This window comes from Hemitrygon akajei, chromosome 6 (assembly GCF_048418815.1).
Source record: "Hemitrygon akajei chromosome 6, sHemAka1.3, whole genome shotgun sequence".
Taxonomy (NCBI): domain Eukaryota; kingdom Metazoa; phylum Chordata; class Chondrichthyes; order Myliobatiformes; family Dasyatidae; genus Hemitrygon; species Hemitrygon akajei.
The window spans coordinates 8638488-8657785 of record NC_133129.1 but is presented as its reverse complement, the minus strand read 5'-3'; the positions used below and the strand labels follow the sequence as shown (position 1 = coordinate 8657785).

The window sequence follows — 19298 nt, the reverse complement described above, 5'->3', positions numbered from 1 at the left end:
AGTGAGTTTACCCATAACGCAGATGCTGGTGCCACGCACATGAAGTGGCAGAGGAACTCAGCAGGTCAGGCAGCATGTTTAGAAATCCAGCTTCTACACAATCTCTTGTGTTTATGTTGTTGGACAGTGAGAAGGGTTAACAGGAATACTGTACGCAAGGCCCCTAGCATTGTCAGTGATCCCCCGCCATCTGTCCAATAATCTCTGACACATCCCCCACCCCCCCCACACAGATGGATTGAATTCCATCTGTTAAACGGGCCCCTGTAATACGGTCAGTGTGGGTCGGACTGGCAGAGATTCCTGTAACACGGTCAGTGTGGGTCGGACTGGCAGAGATTCCTGTAACACGGTCAGTGTGGGTCAGACTGGCAGAGGTTCCTGTAACCCGGTCAGTGTGGGTCAGACTGGCAGAGATTCCTGTAACCCGGTCAGTGTGGGTCGGACTGGCAGTGATTCCTGTAACCCGGTCAGTGTGAGTCAGACTGGCAGTGATTCCTGTAACCCGGTCAGTGTGAGTCAGACTGGCAGTGATTCCTGTAACCCGGTCAGTGTGGGTCGGACTGGCAGAGATTCCTGTAACCCGGTCAGTGTGGGTCGGACTGGCAGAGATTCCTGTAACCCGGTCAGTGTGGGTCGGACTGGCAGAGATTCCTGTAACCCGGTCAGTGTGGGTCGGACTGGCAGAGATTCCTGTAACCCGGTCAGTGTGGGTCGGACTGGCAGAGATTCCTGTAACCCGGTCAGTGTGGGTCGGACTGGCAGAGATTCCTGTAACCCGGTCAGTGTGGGTCGGACTGGCAGAGATTCCTGTAACCCGGTCAGTGTGGGTCGGACTGGTCGAGATTCCTGTAACCCGGTCAGTGTGGGTCGGACTGGCAGAGATTCCTGTAACCCGGTCAGTGTGGGTCGGACTGGCAGAGATTCCTGTAACCCGGTCAGTGTTGGTCGGACTGGCAGAGATTCCTGTAACCCGGTCAGTGTGGGTCGGACTGGCAGAGATTCCTGTAACCCGGTCAGTGTGGGTCGGACTGGCAGAGATTCCTGTAACCCGGTCAGTGTGGGTCGGACTGGCAGAGATTCCTGTAACCCGGTCAGTGTGGGTCGGACTGGCAGAGATTCCTGTAACCCGGTCAGTGTGGGTCGGACTGGCAGAGATTCCTGTAACCTGGACAGCGTGGGTGGGACTGGCAGAGATTCCTGTAACCCGGTCAGTGTGGGTCGGACTGGCAGAGATTCCTGTAACCCGGTCAGTGTGGGTCGGACTGGCAGAGATTCCTGTAACCTGGACAGCGTGGGTGGGACTGGCAGAGATTCCTGTAACCCGGTCAGTGTGGGTCGGACTGGCAGAGATTCCTGTAACCCGGTCAGTGTGGGTCGGACTGGCAGAGATTCCTGTAACCTGGACAGCGTGGGTGGGACTGGCAGAGATTCCTGTAACCCGGTCAGTGTGGGTCAGACTGGCAGAGATTCCTGTAACCCGGTCAGTGTGGGTCGGACTGGCAGAGATTCCTGTAACCCGGTCAGTGTGGGTCAGACTGGCAGAGATTCCTGTAACCCGGTCAGTGTGGGTCGGACTGGCAGAGATTCCTGTAACCCGGTCAGTGTGGGTCAGACTGGCAGAGATTCCTGTAACCCGGTCAGTGTGGGTCGGACTGGCAGAGATTCCTGTAACCCGGTCAGTGTGGGTGGGACTGGCAGAGATTCCTGTAACCTGGACAGTGTGGGTCGGATGTGCAGAATGATGCTGTAAGCTGGTCAGTGTGGGTGGGGTTGAGTAAGGGGAATTGGGTTTGTTTCTGTACCCTGTAACCCTATCACTCCTGGCCGGACCAACGGAGGGGGTCACTAATTCTGTGTCCTGTTGTAGGTACGACAACCATCGCGAGGCTATCCTGAAGGGTGGGCTGGATGGCGAGTTCGAGGACGACAGCTTGGACCTGCTGCAGTTCTTCACCAGTGCCTGTTACTCGGGTTACACTGACGACCAGGGGGTAGGAGGTGGAAAAGACCCACACTCACTGCAGACACAGGGGTGGGGGGAATGCAGAATGGTGATGGGAGGGTGGAATGATGGTTTGAGGGTGTGGCTGGAATGGTGGTGTGTGTGTGGGGATTGTGGAATGGTGGTGTGTGTGTGTGTGTGGTGTTTGTGGAATGGCGGTGTGTGTGTGGGGTTTGTGGAATGGTGGTGTGTGTGTGGGGTTTGTGGAATGGTGGTGTGTGTGTGGGGTTTGTGGAATGGTGGAGTGTGTGGGGATTGTGGAATGGCGGTGTGTGTGTGTGGGGTTTGTGGAATGGCGGTGTGTGTGTGTGTGTGGGGGGGGTTTGTGGAATGGCGGTGTGTGTGTGTGGGGTTTGTGGAATGGCGGTGTGTGTGTGTGTGTGGTGTTTGTGGAATGGTGGTGTGTGGGTGTGTGTCGTGTTTGTGGAATGGCGGTGTGTGTGTGTGGGGTTTGTGGAATGGCGGTGTGTGTGTGTGTGTGGGGTTTGTGGAATGGTGGTGTGTGTGTGGGGTTTGTGGAATGGTGGTGTGTGTGTGGGGATTGTGGAATGGTGGTGTGTGTGTGGGGATTGTGGAATGGTGGTGTGTGTGTGTGTGTGTGGGGGGGTGTTTGTGGAATGGCGGTGTGTGTGTGTGGGGTTTGTGGAATGGTGGTGTGTGTGTGGGGATTGTGGAATGGCGGTGTGTGTGTGAGGTTTGTGGAATGGCGGTGTGTGTGTGTGTGTGTGGGGTTTGTGGAATGGCTGTGTGTGTGTGGGGGGGTTTGTGGAATGGCGGTGTGTGTGTGTGTGGGGTTTGTGGAATGGCGGTGTGTGTGTGTGTGTGTGGGGGGGGTTTGTGGAATGGCGGTGTGTGTGTGTGGGGTTTGTGGAATGGCGGTGTGTGTGTGTGTGTGTGGGGGGTTTGTGGAATGGCGGTGTGTGTGTGTGGGGTTTGTGGAATGGCGGTGTGTGTGTGTGTGGGGGGGTTTGTGGAATGGCGGTGTGTGTGTGTGGGGGGGTTTGTGGAATGGCGGTGTGTGTGTGTGTGGGGTTTGTGGAATGGCGGTGTGTGTGTGTGGGGGGGTTTGTGGAATGGCGGTGTGTGTGTGTGTGGGGGGGTTTGTGGAATGGCGGTGTGTGTGTGTGGGGTTTGTGGAATGGTGGTGTGTGTGTGTGTGTGGGGTTTGTGGAATGGCGGTGTGTGTGTGTGTGGGGTTTGTGGAATGGCGGTGTGTGTGTGTGTGGGGTTTGTGGAATGGCGGTGTGTGTGTGTGGGGTTTGTGGAATGGCGGTGTGTGTGTGTGGTGTTTGTGGAATGGTTGTGTGTGTGTGTGGATTGTGGAATGGTGGTGTGTGTGTGTGTGTGGGGGGGGTTTGTGGAATGGCGGTGTGTGTGTGTGGGGTTTGTGGAATGGTGGTGTGTGTGTGTGTGGGGTTTGTGGAATGGTAGTGTGTGTGTGTGGGGTTTGTGGAATGGCGGTGTGTGTGTGTGGGGTTTGTGGAATGGCGGTGTGTGTGTGTGGTGTTTGTGGAATGGTTGTGTGTGTGTGTGGATTGTGGAATGGTGGTGTGTGTGTGTGTGTGGGGGGGTGTTTGTGGAATGGCGGTGTGTGTGTGGGGTTTGTGGAATGGTGGTGTGTGTGTGGGGATTGTGGAATGGCGGTGTGTGTGTGAGGTTTGTGGAATGGCGGTGTGTGTGTGTGTGTGTGGGGTTTGTGGAATGGCTGTGTGTGTGTGGGGGGGGTTTGTGGAATGGCGGTGTGTGTGTGTGTGTGGGGTTTGTGGAATGGCGGTGTGTGTGTGTGTGTGTGTGGGGGGGGGTTTGTGGAATGGCGGTGTGTGTGTGTGGGGTTTGTGGAATGGCGGTGTGTGTGTGTGTGTGTGGGGGGGGTTTGTGGAATGGCGGTGTGTGTGGGGTTTGTGGAATGGTGGTGTGTGTGTGTGTGTGTGGGGGGGGGTTTGTGGAATGGCGGTGTGTGTGTGTGTGTGGGGTTTGTGGAATGGCGGTGTGTGTGTGTGTGTGTGTGGGGGGGGTTTGTGGAATGGCGGTGTGTGTGTGTGGGGTTTGTGGAATGGCGGTGTGTGTGTGTGTGTGTGGGGGGTTTGTGGAATGGCGGTGTGTGTGTGTGTGGGGTTTGTGGAATGGCGGTGTGTGTGTGGGGTTTGTGGAATGGTGGTGTGTGTGTGTGTGTGTGGGGGGGGTTTGTGGAATGGCTGTGTGTGTGTGTGGGGGGTTTGTGGAATGGCGGTGTGTGTGTGTGTGTGTGTGTGGGGTTTGTGGAATGGCGGTGTGTGTGTGTGTGGGGGGGTTTGTGGAATGGCGGTGTGTGTGTGTGGGGTTTGTGGAATGGTGGTGTGTGTGTGTGTGGGGGGGGGTTTGTGGAATGGCGGTGTGTGTGTGTGTGGGGTTTGTGGAATGGCGGTGTGTGTGTGTGTGTGGGGGGGTTTGTGGAATCGCGGTGTGTGTGTGTGTGGGGTTTGTGGAATGGCGGTGTGTGTGTGTGTGTGTGGGGGGTTTGTGGAATGGCGGTGTGTGTGTGTGGGGTTTGTGGAATGGCGGTGTGTGTGGGGGGGTTTGTGGAATGGTGGTGTGTGTGTGTGTGGGGTTTGTGGAATGGCGGTGTGTGTGTGTGTGGGGTTTGTGGAATGGCGGTGTGTGTGTGTGTGTGTGGGGGGTTTGTGGAATGGCGGTGTGTGTGTGTGGGGTTTGTGGAATGGCGGTGTGTGTGGGGGGGTTTGTGGAATGGCGGTGTGTGTGTGTGTGGGGTTTGTGGAATGGCGGTGTGTGTGTGTGTGTGGGGGGGTTTGTGGAATGGCGGTGTGTGTGTGTGTGGGGTTTGTGGAATGGCGGTGTGTGTGTGTGTGTGTGGGGGGTTTGTGGAATGGCGGTGTGTGTGTGTGTGGGGTTTGTGGAATGGCGGTGTGTGTGTGTGGGGTTTGTGGAATGGCGGTGTGTGTGGGGGGGTTTGTGGAATGGCGGTGTGTGTGTGTGTGTGGGGGGGGTTTGTGGAATGGCGGTGTGTGTGTGTGTGTGGGGGGGGTTTGTGGAATGGCGGTGTGTGTGTGTGTGTGGGGGGGTTTGTGGAATGGCGGTGTGTGTGTGTGGGGGGGGTTTGTGGAATGGCGGTGTGTGTGTGTGGGGTTTGTGGAATGGCGGTGTGTGTGTGTGTGTGGGGTTTGTGGAATGGCGGTGTGTGTGTGTGGGGGGGGTTTGTGGAATGGCGGTGTGTGTGTGGGGGGGGTTTGTGGAATGGCGGTGTGTGTGTGTGGGGTTTGTGGAATGGCGGTGTGTGTGTGTGGGGTTTGTGGAATGGTGGTGTGTGTGTGTGTGTGGGGTTTGTGGAATGGCGGTGTGTGTGTGTGGGGGGGGTTTGTGGAATGGCGGTGTGTGTGTGGGGTTTGTGGAATGGCGGTGTGTGTGTGTGTGTGTGTGGGGGGGGTTTGTGGAATGGTGGTGTGTGTGTGGGGTTTGTGGAATGGCGGTGTGTGTGTGTGTGTGGGGTTTGTGGAATGGCGGTGTGTGTGTGTGTGGGGGGGGTTTGTGGAATGGCGGTGTGTGTGGGGTTTGTGGAATGGTGGTGTGTGTGTGTGTGTGGGGTTTGTGGAATGGCGGTGTGTGTGGGGGGGGGTTTGTGGAATGGCGGTGTGTGTGGGGGGGGGTTTGTGGAATGGCGGTGTGTGTGTGTGTGGGGTTTGTGGAATGGCGGTGTGTGTGGGGTTTGTGGAATGGCGGTGTGTGTGGGGGTTGTTTGTGGAATGGCGCTGTGTGTGTGTGTGGGGTTTGTGGAATGGCGGTGTGTGTGGGGTTTGTGGAATGGCGGTGTGTGTGGGGGGGGTTTGTGGAATGGCGGTGTGTGTGTGTGTGGGGTTTGTGGAATGGCGGTGTGTGTGTGTGTGGTGTTTGTGGAATGGTTGTGTGTGTGTGTGTGTGTGGATTGTGGAATGGTGGTGTGTGTGTGTGGGGTTTGTGGAATGGCGGTGTGTGTGTGTGGGGTTTGTGGAATGGCGGTGTGTGTGTGTGGGGTTTGTGGAATGGCGGTGTGTGTGTGTGGGGTTTGTGGAATGGCGGTGTGGGGTTTGTGATGTGGGTGTGGGATTTGTGTTTGACTCTGTGCCTGGTTTGCAGGGTTTCTACGCGGTCTATCGTCATGTGTTTGACACCATCGCCGAGGAGGAGGTGGAGGGAGCCCCAAACCCACAGGGGCTCTTGTTCCCATCATTTGGACACTCCCAGAGTGACTATCAGACGGTGAGGGCCATGGCTGACTCAGGGAGAGGGTGTAGGGGCAATGGAGATTAGGGTGGGGAGGGCAAGGATGGTGCTGGGACAGGCTGACCTGCGATGTGTCCCGGTGTGGGGTGATGTTCCCTGTTTACCTGTGTGGTGTCTCCCTCACCCTTACCCCCTCGCCCCCAGGTGGTCCACCCGTTCTACGCGCACTGGCAGAGTTTCTGTACACAGCGGACGATGGCCTGGCGGGAGCGCTACGACACGCGGCAGGCTGTGAACCGGGGCGAGAAGCGAGCCATGGAGCGGGAGAACCGGCGGCTGCGGGACAAGGCACGCAAGGAGCTTAGCCAGGTGGTCCGGCAACTCGTGGCCTTCGTCCGGCGGCGTGACCCCCGGGTCCAGGCCCACCGGCAGCGGCTGCAGGAGCTGAATGCACAGAGGGAGCGACGGGCGCAGGAACTGCAACGGGAGCAGGTGTTACAGCAGGCCAGGTAGGAGAGGCCCCGTCCCTCTGTCCCAATCACCCCATTCCCCCCACCCCCCTCAGCAGGCCAGGTAGGAGAGGCCCCGTCCCTCTGTCCCAATCACCCCATTCCCCCCACCCCCCTCAGCAGGCCAGGTAGGAGAGGCCCCGTCCCACTGTCCCAATCACCCCATTCCCCCCACCCCCCTCAGCAGGCCAGGTAGGAGAGGCCCCGTCCCTCTGTCCCAATCACCCCATTCCCCCCACCCCCCTCAGCAGGCCAGGTAGGAGAGGCCCCGTCCCTCTGTCCCAATCACCCCATTCCCCCCCCTCAGCAGGCCAGGTAGGAGAGGCCCCGTCCCACTGTCCCAATCACCCCATTCCCCCCACCCCCCTCAGCAGGCCAGGTAGGAGAGGCCCCGTCCCTCTGTCCCAATCACCCCATTCCCCCCACCCCCCTCAGCAGGCCAGGTAGGAGAGGCCCCGTCCCTCTGTCCCAATCACCCCATTCCCCCCCCCTCAGCAGGCCAGGTAGGAGAGGCCCCGTCCCTCTGTCCCAATCACCCCATTCCCCCCACCCCCCTCAGCAGGCCAGGTAGGAGAGGCCCCGTCCCTCTGTCCCAATCACCCCATTCCCCCCACCCCCCCTCAGCAGGCCAGGTAGGAGAGGCCCCGTCCCACTGTCCCAATCACCCCATTCCCCCCACCCTCCTCAGCAGGCCAGGTAGGAGAGGCCCCGTCCCACTGTCCCAATCACCCCATTCCCCCCTCCCCCTCAGCAGGCCAGGTAGGAGAGGCCCCGTCCCTCTGTCCCAATCACCCCATTCCCCCCCCCTCAGCAGGCCAGGTAGGAGAGGCCCTGTCCCTCTGTCCCAATCACCCCATTCCCCCCACCCCCCTCAGCAGGCCAGGTAGGAGAGGCCCCGTCCCTCTGTCCCAATCACCCCATTCCCCCCACCCCCCTCAGCAGGCCAGGTAGGAGAGGCCCCGTCCCTCTGTCCCAATCACCCCATTCCCCCCCCCCTCAGCAGGCCAGGTAGGAGAGGCCCCGTCCCACTGTCCCAATCACCCCATTCCCCCCACCCCCCTCAGCAGGCCAGGTAGGAGAGGCCCCGTCCCTCTGTCCCAATCACCCCATTTCCCCCCCTCATCAGGCCAGGTAGGAGAGGCCCCGTCCCTCTGTCCCAATCACCCCATTCCCCCCCACCCCCTCAGCAGGCCAGGTAGGAGAGGCCCCGTCCCTCTGTCCCAATCACCCCATTCCCCCCCCTCAGCAGGCCAGGTAGGAGAGGCCCCGTCCCTCTGTCCCAATCACCCCATTCCCCCCACCCCCCCTCAGCAGGCCAGGTAGGAGAGGCCCCGTCCCTCTGTCCCAATCACCCCATTCCCCCCACCCTCCTCAGCGGGCCAGGTAGGAGAGGCCCCGTCCCTCTGTCCCAATCACCCCATTCCCCCCACCCCCCCTCAGCAGGCCAGGTAGGAGAGGCCCCGTCCCTCTGTCCCAATCACCTCATTCCCCCCACCCCCCTCAGCAGGCCAGGTAGGAGAGGCCCCGTCCCTCTGTCCCAATCACCCCATTCCCCCCCCTCAGCAGGCCAGGTAGGAGAGGCCCCGTCCCTCTGTCCCAATCACCCCATTCTCCCCCCGTCCTTAGCAGGCCAGTAGGAGAGTCCTCTCATCCTCCTTCTCTCCAAAGAGTAAAGCCCTAGCTCCCTTAATCTCTGATCATAATCCATACTCTCTAAACCAGGCAGCATCCTGGTAAATCTCCTCTGTACCCTTTTCAATGCTTCCACATCCTTCCTATAGTGAGGCAACCAGAACTGGACACAGTACTCCCAAGTGTGGCCTAACTAGAGTTTTATAGAGCTGCATCATTGCATTGCGTCTCTTAACCTCTACCCTCGACTTATGAAAGCTAACACCCCATAAGCTTTCTTAACTACCCTATCTACCTGTGAGGCAACTTTCAGGGATTTGTGGACATGTACCTCCAGATCCCTCTGCTCCTCTACACTACCAAGTATCCTGCCATTTACTTTGTACTCTGCCTTGGAGTTTGTCCTTCCAAAGTGTACCACCTCACACTTCTCCGGGTTGAACTCCATTTGCCACTTCTCAGCCCACTTCTGCATTCTATCAATGTCTCTCTGCAATCTTCGACAATCCTGTACACTATCAGCAACACCACCAACCTGTGTGTCATCTGCAAACTTGCCAAACCACCCTTCTACCCCCTTCTAAGGTCCTAAGGTTTTTGATCAAGGCATGGTGCATGTAAGCAGATCTTTCTTGAGAAGGGCAAGCTCTGTCAGTAACCTGACTGTTTTTTTTTTATATAGGGCAGGGCACCTCCACAACCCACACACCTCCACAACCCACACACCTCCACAACCCACACACCTCCACAACCCACGCACCTCCACAACCCACGCACCTCCACAACCCACGCACCTCCACAACCCACGCACCTCCACAACCAACCCACACACCTCCACAACCAACCCACACACCTCCACAACCAACCCACACACCTCCACAACCCACACACCTCCAATCTCATCATCTCATTGATTGGAGCACTGACTCTTAAATAGCTTTTGTAGAAGGCATTACTCCAGAGGTTCACATACCTTTTCCAACAAATACACGTAATATTGGATCATTTTCTCAATAAGTAAAGGAACAAGTATAATGTTTGTGTTATTATTTAATTGGGTTCTCTTTATTTAGTTTTAAGACTTGTGTGTAGATCTGACCACGTTTCAGTAGGTACATTTAATGTCAGAGAAATGTATAGAAGATACATCCTGAAATGCTTTTTCTTCGCAGATGAACAGAGAAGTACCTAAAAACATTTAGGTCATACTTGTGCAGAAATAGAGGAAATTCTCCAGGGTTCAGAAACTTTCCAGCACTGCTGTGTGCCAAGCAACGACCTTGCACTTTCCTGTATCCTATCACTCCCACTGCGTTCTCTCCCACCTGCCCTGTTTCCGTCGGCATGGCTGAAGGTGCTCGGACCCTTCGGACTGTGTGTAGTGTTAGAACAAGGGCTGTTAGCCAGAGAAAGCTTCTTCCCCCAAGTCGTAAGGTTACTGAACTCCCTGACACCACCCAGGTCTCATCATGTCAGTCATGTTATTCTGTTTATATTTTAACTTGTATGTGGACCTTAAGCTAAATGTCAGTGTCCTACAATATATTTTATTTGTGTGTGTGTGTGTACGTATGATGTACAGTGTTGTGCACCTTGGTCCAGAGGAACGACATTTTGTTTGGTGGTATGTCTGTACAGTTGAATATCGATGAACTTGGGTCTGGAGTCCAGCCTTTGCTTTCTATCCAGTACCACATTCGGTCTGTGTCAGTATATCACCCGGTCTGTGAGATCTAACCTCCTGAGGGGGCTTTACTGAACGGGGGGTGCCTGGGGTCATCTGTGGTCTGAGTGTCTTGTGTGTGAGAGTGGACCCCCCGCCCTGACACTGTGTGTCTGCAGACTGGCTGAGCAGTACGAGGAGCAGCACTGGGTGACGCTGTCGGATCTGGAGAGAGAGCTGCAACAGATGGAGGAGCAGTACCAGAAGGAGTTCGGTGACAGATCTGACGACGAGCAGGAGGGCCCTGAGGAAGGTAGGGAGCTGTTCGGCCATCGCTGCTGCCCCATCCAGGTCTCTCCCTTCCCCGACCCCTTGTGCTGAGGACGGGTCAGTTCTCTCCCACCCTGGGGGGAAAGAGCGGCTAGTTATACCTCTCACCATGCTCCGCCTGTGGCCCTGGAGGAGGAGGACTGGGCTCCGAACCTGCTCGTGTGTGGGTGAACGTGGTGACGATGGACCGAATTGCTCATCGCAGAGGACCGGGGTCCTCACCTGCAACATCAAGAACTGCTCTGCCCACCCTGATTGCACTGACTGTGTACGGTCGCTGTGTCTACCCAACCCCCCGATCTCCCTACCCCTCTGCCTGATCTCTACACTGTGGCTTGTTACAGACGGTGATGGAGGGCCAGGGACGGACGATGCTGAGGACGAGGGTCTATTCTGCCCGGCTTGTGAACGAACCTTCCAGACTGCAAAGGCGTAAGTGTGTCTTCACCCATAGTGGGGGAATAAGCTAGGGAACCCTCCTCCCAACCAGCAATCGTTTACCTCTCCCATCCCCTCTTCACTAGGAATTGCCAGGGTCACACCCCCACCTTTGTTCTGAATTGCCCCTGTACCGGGGGAACAGTGAGGGTCCTCTTCCACTGCCTCCTGGCATTGCCAGAGGAGCCTGTCTAACACCCTGTCTGAACAAAGCCCAGAGCAACTCTCTCCACTGTGGTCCCCACACCGGTTCCCCAGGGTTGTCAGGTGTTCCTGCCAGACAATCTTCAGCATCACCCAACCAAGCCTCGTCCCTCTGCCAGGGGCTCCGGCCCCCCTCCTGTCCCCGTCCCTCTGCCAGGGGCCCCGGCCCCCCTCCTGTCCCCGTCGCTCTGTGAGGCGCCCCGGCCCCCTCCTGTCCCCGTGCCTCTTTCAAGCGTTCCAGTTGTACCCCCACTGCCACTTCCTCTGGCAGTTCACTGCGTTCACCCTCCAGCCTCTGTTTGGATTAGGTCACTGCTCAGGCCCCTGTTCAGTCCTGGTTCACTAGGTTTGTGGCGCCACAGAATCGTAGCGGTGTTATCACAGCTCGTAGCGTCGTAGTTCAATCCCGGCTTATGCCAGTTTATGCATCCTTCCCATGTGCAATAGGTTTTCCCTGGGTGTTCCGGTTTCACTGTGGGTTAGTGGGTTAATGGGTCGTTGTGATTAGACTGGGGTCAGAGCAGTGGCTGGCTGGCTGGTGGTGTTTGTTTGACCGGAAAGCTGGTTCAGCACTGTATCTAAATAAAATAAAGTAAATTTAGACACTCTCCAGCTCTATGACCATCCACCTTAACTTCAATATTTTATAAACCGCTGAAAGGTCACCCCACAGCCTCCTTCGCCCCAGGGAAAACAGTCCCAGCCTGTCCGTTCTCTCCTTGTAACGCCAGCCCCAGTCCTGCCAGCATCCTGGTAAATCATTTCTAAACCCTGTCGAACATACAGCCATCCTGTTGCCTGTTCACCAACACGGGGCCTCGCTGTACACTGCATCCGGCTGAGGGGGTTGGAGGGTGCTACGGAAAGGACTGTAATGGAGGATGGGTTTGGATCAGGGAGTCGCTGACTGTGATCTTGCAGCATGAGGAACCACGAAAAGTCCAAGAAGCACAGGGAGATGGTGGCCCTGCTGAGACAGCAGCTACAGGCTGAGGAACTGCGGCTCCGAGCAGCTCAGGAAAGCCAGGAGCCGCCCGCAGAGCAGCCAAGGTACGGCTTCTGGAACATGGCAGCATGGAGGGGTGGGGGGGGTGGAGGAGGCTCCTGTGCGGGAGGGAGAGGCTGCCCTATGAGGGGAAATTGGTATCCTGTGCGGGAGGGAGAGGCTGTACTTCGAGGAGAAATGGTATCCTGTGCGGGAGGGAGAGGCTGCACTTCGAGGGGAAATGGTATCCTGTGTGGGAGGGAGAGGCTGCACTTTGAGGGGAAATGGTATCCTGTGTGGGAGGGAGAGGCTGCACTTCGAGGGGAAATGGTATCCTGTGCGGGAGATTGGCTGGTGCCGCTCCAAAAACTAATTTTGCAGAGAAATGGGAGCCTGATCAGCCTGCTCTTGGTCTTAGGCTAGCACTTAATGTCCTGGGACTGATGGAGGTGGAGTAGCTCACGAGGGACATGGACAAGGTGAAAGTAGTCTTTTTTTCCCCAGAGTTGTACTAAAAGCAAGAGAGCTTGGGTTTAAGTTCAGACAAGAGATTTAAAAGGGACATGAGGGGTCGCTTCTTCACAGAAATGAGCTGCCAGAGTTGGTGGGTGAGACGGGCTGATCAGCAACATGTAAAGCCACCTCGATGTTCATGGATCCAAGGGGTGTACTGAGCTATCGGCAACCCCGGGCAGATGGGACCGGCTTGCTGCGTGGACGGGTTGGACTGGGCTGTATGAATGACAAACAGGAGCAAGATGGGAATGAGGAGTTGCAGTCTTGTCTATTTTAATACTGGGAGTTTATGGGGGGGGGGGGGGGTGAATGAACATGGAACGAGGAAGCTGTGGCCAGTACAGAAAGGGGAAAGGAGCTGGATGCTTAGTGTTCTTGCATTTTGATGAAAGGTGGGGGGAGTTATTCTACTCAGAGTCAATATCACACCTGCATTCGGGACACAATTGAGGCTCACTCACTCATTCTATGCAGAGAGAATCAAAAATATGAAAGATGCAATCATTCTCTCAGAATTATACCACAGAACCCATAGCAGCCACCAACACACTAAGGGACAGATATGCAGACAGGTTAGGGAAAGGTGCAAAATGTCTTGTTTTGGGTGACAACTACTTCGATTTTGACTCACGCCTCCTATGTGCTGACCTGTACAAAATGCTGGAGGAGATTGAGCTCTGGCCAGTGACCAGTCCGGACATCGGAAGTTTGAGAGGAGGGGATTTCACTCGGGCCCACTACCCAAGTAGAAAAAGGAAGCAATGGGCCGGGGCAGCATAATAGAGGTTCGACCAGAGACCAGCGTTTGGAATTGATTTGTAAGAGCAAATTAAAGGAAGACAAACGCAGCAGCCATCATCTGAGTGGTGATCTTGAGGCTTCAGCGAAGAGATGTTTCTTGTGTTCGGTCAGAAAAAGCAAAGACAAGCTCTAGGTTAAGTTCTTTTTCCTTCTTTATAACTGCTCAGCTGGGACAGCAGAGATTGCCAGCAGGGTAGTTGAATGCTCCTCTTGCAGGAAGTGGGGAGGCAGGGAGACCTCCAGTGTCCCTACTGACTACAACTGTGAGAAGTGCATCCAGCTGCAACTTCTAACAAACCACATTAAGTAGTTAGAGCTGGAAATGGATGAACTCTGGATTATTTGGGAAGCTGTAGGGCTGATAGATAGGACATATAGAGAGGGAGTTACACCCAAGATGCAGGGCACAGGAAACTGGGTGACAGTCAGGAAGGGGAAAGGGTTAAGGAGCCAGAACAGAGTACCCGTGGCCAGCCCGTCAACAACAGGTACATCACTTTGGATAGTGTTGGGGATGACCTAATGGAGAAAAGTCACAGTGGTCGGGTCCCTGGCACTGTGACTCAGAAGGGAAGGGGGAAGAAGAGGCATGCAGTGGTGATGGGGGATTTGTTAGGGGAATGAACAGAACTTTACATGAACTTTAGGAAGGCATTTGACAAGGTCCCACATGGGAGGCTGGTCAAGAAGGTTCGGTCGCTTGGCATTCAGGATGAGGTAGTAAATTGGATTAGACATTGGCCTCGTGGGAGAAGCCAGAGAGTGGTAGTAGATGGTTGCCTCTGACTGGAGGCCACTGACTAGTGGTGTGCCACAGGGTTCAATGCTGGGACCTCCGTTAGGTGTCATCTGTATCAATGATCTAGATGACAATGTAGATTTGCAGAGGACACTAAGATTAGGGGTATAGATGACAATGAGGAAGGCTGTCATGGCTTGCTGCATCTGCCAGAAAATGGGCTGAGAAATGGCAGCTGGAATTCAATGCAGACAAGTGCGAGGTGTTGCACTTCGGTAGGAGCAGCCAGGGTAGGGTCTTACACAGTGAACGGTGGGGCACTGAGGGGTGTGCTGGAACACAGGGACCTGGGAATACAGGTCCAGAATTCATTCAAAGTAGAGCAGGGTCATAAAGACAGCTTTTGGCATATTGGCCTTCATAAATCAAAGTATTGAATATAGGAGATGGGATGTTATGTTGAAGTTGTATAAGACATTGGTGAGGCCTAATTAGGAGAATTGTGTGCAGTTTTGGTCACCGACCTACAGGAAAGATGTAAACAAGGTTGAAAGAGTAGGATTTTGCCGGGTCTGGAGGACCTGAGTTATAAGGAAAGTTTGAAAAGGTTGGAATTGTATTCTTTAGAACGTAGAAGATTGAGAGGAGATTTGATAGAGGTATATAAAATTATGAGGGTACAGATAGGGTAAATGCAAGCAGGCTCTTTCCACTGAGGTTGGGTGGGACTAGAAGTAAAGGTCTTAGGTTAAGGGTGAAAAGTGAAAAGTTTAACGGGAACTAGGTAATGATAAGAATCTAGAAGATTATAAGGCTAGCAGGAAGGAGTTTAAGAATGAAATTAGGAGAGCCAAAAGGGGCCATAGGAAGGCCTTGGTGGACAGGATTAAGGAAAACCCCAAGGCATTCAACAAGTATGTGAAGAGCAAGAGGATAAGACATGAAAGAATAGGACCTATCAAGTGTGACAGTGGGTAAGTGTGTATGGAACTGGAGGAAATAGTTAATACTCCAGAATAGGAAATAGGGTACTTAATGAATACTTTACTTCAGTATTCACTACAGAAAAGGATCTTGGTGATTGTAGGAGTGACTTACAGTGGACTGAAAAGCTTGAGCACGTAGACATTATGAAGAGGATGTGCTGGAGCTTTTGGAAAGCAACAAGTTGGATAAGTCACCGGGACCGGACGGGATGTATCCCAGGCTACTGTGGGAGGCGAGGGAGGAGATTGCTGAGCCTCTGGTGATGATGTTTGCATCATCAATGAGGATGGGAGAGGTTCTGGAGGATTGGAGGGTTGCAGATGTTGTTCCCTTATTCAAGAATAGGAGTAGAGATAGCACAGGAAATTATAGACCAGTGAGTCTTACCTCAGTGGTTGGTAAGTTGATGGAGAAGATGCTGAGAGGCAGGATTTATGAACATTTGGAGAGGTATAATATGATTAGGAATATTCAGCATGGCTTTGTGAAAGGCAGGTTGTTCCTTACGAGTCTGATTGAATTTTTTGAGAATGTGACTAAACATATTGATGAAAGAAGAGTAGTAGATGTAGTGTATATGGATTTCAGCAAGACATTTGATAAGGTACCCTATGCAAGGCTTATTGAGAAAGTAAGGAGGCATGGGATCCAAGGGGACATTGCTTTGTGGATCCAGAACTGCCTTGCCCACAGAAGGCAAAGAGTGTTTCTAGACGGGTCATATTCTGCATGGAGGCCGGTGACCAGTGGGGTGCCTCAGGGATCTGTTCTGGGACCCCTACTCTTTGTGATTTTTATAAATGACCTGGATGGGGAAGTGGAGGGATGGGTTAGTAAAATTTGTTGATGACACAAAGGTTGGGGGTGTTGTGGAATGTGTGGAGGGTTGTCAGAGGTTACAATGGGACATTGATAGGATACAAAACTGGGCTGAGAAGTGGCAGGTGGAGTTCAACCCAGATAAGCGTGAAGTGGTTCATTTTGGTAGGTCAAATATGTTGGCAGAATATAGTATTAATGGTAAGACTCTTGGCAGTGTGGAGCATCAGAGGGATCTTGGGGTCTGAGTCCATAGGACATTCAAAGCTGCTGCGCAGGTTGACTCTGTGGTTAAGAAAGCATACAATGTATTGGCCTTCATCAATCGTGGGATTGAGTTTAAGAGCTGAGAGCAGCTCTATAGGATCCTAGTCAGACCTCACTTGGAAGTACTGTGCTCAATTCTGTTTGCCTCACTACAGGAAGGATGTGGAAACCATAGAAAGGGTGCAGAGGGGATTTACAAGGATGTTGCCTGGATTGGGGAGCATGCCTTATGAGAATAGATTGAGTGAACTCAGCCTTTTCTCCTTGGAGTGACAGAGGATGAGAGGTGACCTGATAGAGGTGTACAAGATAATGACAGGCATTGATTGTGTGGATAGTCAGAGGCTTTTCCCCAGGGCTGAAATGGCTAGCACAAAAGAGCATAGTTTTATGGTGCTTGGAAGTAAGAACAGAGGAGATGTCAGGGATAAATTTTTTACACAGAGAGTGGTGAGTACATGAAATGGGCTGCCGGTGGTGGAGGCGGAAACGATAGGGTCTTTTAAGAGACTCCTGGATGGCTACATGGAGCTTAGAAAAATAGAGGGCTATGGTTAAAACCTAGGTAGTTCTAAGGTAAGGACATGTTCGGCACAGCTTTGTGGGCCGAAGGGACTGTATTGTGCTGTAGGTTTTCTATGTTTCTATAAGATGAGGGAAAACCTCTTCACTCAGAGGGTTGTGAGAGTGTGGAACGAGCTGCCAGCACAAGTGGTGCTTGTGAGGTCAATTTCAATGTTTAGGAGAAGTTTGAATAGGTGCATGTATAGTAGGGGCATGGAGGGCCATGGTCCCAGTGCAGATCAATCGAAGGAGGCAGTTTAAATAGTTTTGGCATTGACTAGATGGGCAGAATGGCCTGCTTCTGTGCTGTACTTTTCTGTGTTTAGGAATAAATGGTCAACATTTCTGGCTGAGACCTTTGATCAGGATCTAATTGGTGCAAGAGATTTAGATGGGACAGAATTTGTTACACGCATCCAGGAGGCTTTCTTAAATCAATACATCCTATCCTTGTTATATGCGGGGAATACATTCCTCATAGTCGACGCATAATGTGAATAATTACTTAAATGGAGAAAATAGGGGTGCGTTCTAGAGAGCTTCCTAAGTATGTTTTATCTGTAGTTTATTCACATTTTCATACCAATACGACACAAAAGCAGTACCACAAGGCACCATTCATATTATATTTTATCAATTTAAGGTAATATTCAATGTAATAAATCATAGAATGTTAATGTAGTAGGGTGTACAGTACTCACCAACAGTGGCAGGTGTGTTCGCTCCGGGAGATGAGTGGGTGTCGGGATCACATCAAGCACAGCAAGGGGTGAAAGAAGACTCACAGAACTCTTAGAACTGCCGGCAGCAGGATTTGACACTGGTTTGAAGAAAGTGGTGAGGGTTGTTTGCTTGGCAGCATTTTGTTTTTCAGCATAAATTTGCTTGTAGGGAAGAAGGATTGATGGCAGGGAACGACTGAAATGCTGACTCCGTTCTAAACTTGGGTCCGTGTCCATCGCCATTTGTGCCAAGTGTTCCGACTTCCACCATTCCCTCACCGTTGGTAAACTCCCGGGATTTTCAAAATCGTCTGTTGCTTGCAGCATCTGAGAGATAGTTCACCGTTAAAAAAAAAACGCCTTGAATGTGGATCACACCTTGGTTGAGTGGTTGAATCAGCGATGTTGTGTTAGGCGACAGGAAACGTACTGTCATGTTAGGATGAATGCTGTCCAAATGTTTAGATGGGCTGGCGCATTGTCAAGCAACAAAAAAACTTTAAAGGCAAGATTCTGTTCCCAGCAGTAGCATCCCAGAGCTGTGTTACCTTCACCTGATGCCACACTGTTTATAATTTCCACCTTTTTTTCAAGTGTTAAAGCAGTTCTCTGCCGCTCGGCTGATAGCCCAGGACATGACATCAGATGTTTAGGAGGCATAGTTAAATATTTCAGGCACAAAATCACTGCACCGTAGGTAAAGCCAACAAAAGTTTAAGAGCGCAAGATCGCACATCTACACCTTGCCAAAACCAATGTGAGACTGGCGGGAATGGGATGGTGAGGCGCGCGCACCTGACTTGTATTGGTGGGAAAGCAGTGCTTCTCATCCCTACAGTGAGATTGAGGTGCACGCACCTGACTTGTATTGGTGGGAAAACGGTGCTTCTCATCCCTACAGTGAGATTGAGGTGCGCGCACCTGACTTGTATTGGTGGGAAAGCAGTGCTTCTCATCCCTACAGTGAGATTGAGGCGTGTGCACCTGACTTGTATTGGTGGGAAAACGGTGCTTCTCATCCCTACAGTGAGATTGAGGTGCGCGCACCTGACTTGTATTGGTGGGAAAACGGTGCTTCTCATCCCTACAGTGAGATTGAGGTGCGCGCACCTGACTTGTATTGGCAGGAAAGCAGTGCTCCTCACATATCAGTGAGTTTTGGACGCATATAAGGAGACGTTGGTAGAAATAGGTTCCTCGCATAACTGTGAAAACGCATGTAACAAGGATAGGGTGTATCCTTGTCAAACAATAATAGGAGCTATACAGAACCTTGTGTTATGTAAGAGACTGGCCAGGTTACTGATATTTCAGTGAGAGGACAGCAACCACAACTCGTTATGTTCTGTGGCTGTCTTTGGGAGACAAATCTGAATGCTGTATATGGCATACATACTTTGGTAATAAATGGACTTTGAACTTTGAGATAAGACCATAAGACATAGAAGGATCGTTAGGCCATTCAGCCCTTCAAGTCTGTGCCATTCCACCCTGCCTGATTTATTATCCCTCTCAGACACTAGGTATCCATGGAGAGGTTGTAAACTGGATTCGAAATTGGCTGTGTGGGAGAAGGCAGAGTGGTAGTGGATGATTGCTTCTCAGACTGCAGACCTGTGACTAGTGGTGTGCCTCAGGGATCTGTGCTGGGTCCATTGTTGTTTGTTGTCTATATCAATGATCTAGCTGATAATGTGGTAAATTGGATCAGCAAGTTTGCGGATGACACTATGATTGGAGGCGTTGTCGGTAGCGAGGAAGGCTTTCAAAGCTTGCAGAGGGATCTGGACCAACTGGAAAAACCAGAAAATGGCAGATGGAATTTAATGCAGACAAGTGTGAGGTGTTGCATTTTGGAAGGATAAATCAAGGTAGGACATTCACAGTAAATGGCAGGGCACTGAGGAGTGCGGAGGAGCAAAG

General features: G+C 53.0%; 1 protein-coding gene and 1 long non-coding RNA gene across 2 annotated transcripts in view; one reads left to right on the top strand and one right to left on the bottom strand.

Moving 5' to 3' along the window:
• Positions 1 to 19298, top strand: part of dnajc21 (DnaJ heat shock protein family (Hsp40) member C21) — a 45579-nt gene that overhangs the window by 14507 nt on the left and 11774 nt on the right. Inside the window, exons 3-8 of the mRNA XM_073047839.1 lie at positions 1871 to 1994; positions 6113 to 6235; positions 6404 to 6708; positions 10183 to 10316; positions 10678 to 10765; positions 11897 to 12025. Of these exons, the coding sequence (XP_072903940.1) occupies positions 1871 to 1994; positions 6113 to 6235; positions 6404 to 6708; positions 10183 to 10316; positions 10678 to 10765; positions 11897 to 12025 (903 nt within the window). The remainder of the gene's footprint in view (positions 1 to 1870; positions 1995 to 6112; positions 6236 to 6403; positions 6709 to 10182; positions 10317 to 10677; positions 10766 to 11896; positions 12026 to 19298) is intronic.
• On the bottom strand, positions 9378 to 19083 carry LOC140728843 (uncharacterized). The gene is made up of 2 exons (XR_012099192.1): positions 17355 to 19083; positions 9378 to 11553 (listed from the first exon to the last, which is right to left on the bottom strand). It is a non-coding gene; the product is annotated as an uncharacterized lncRNA (long non-coding RNA).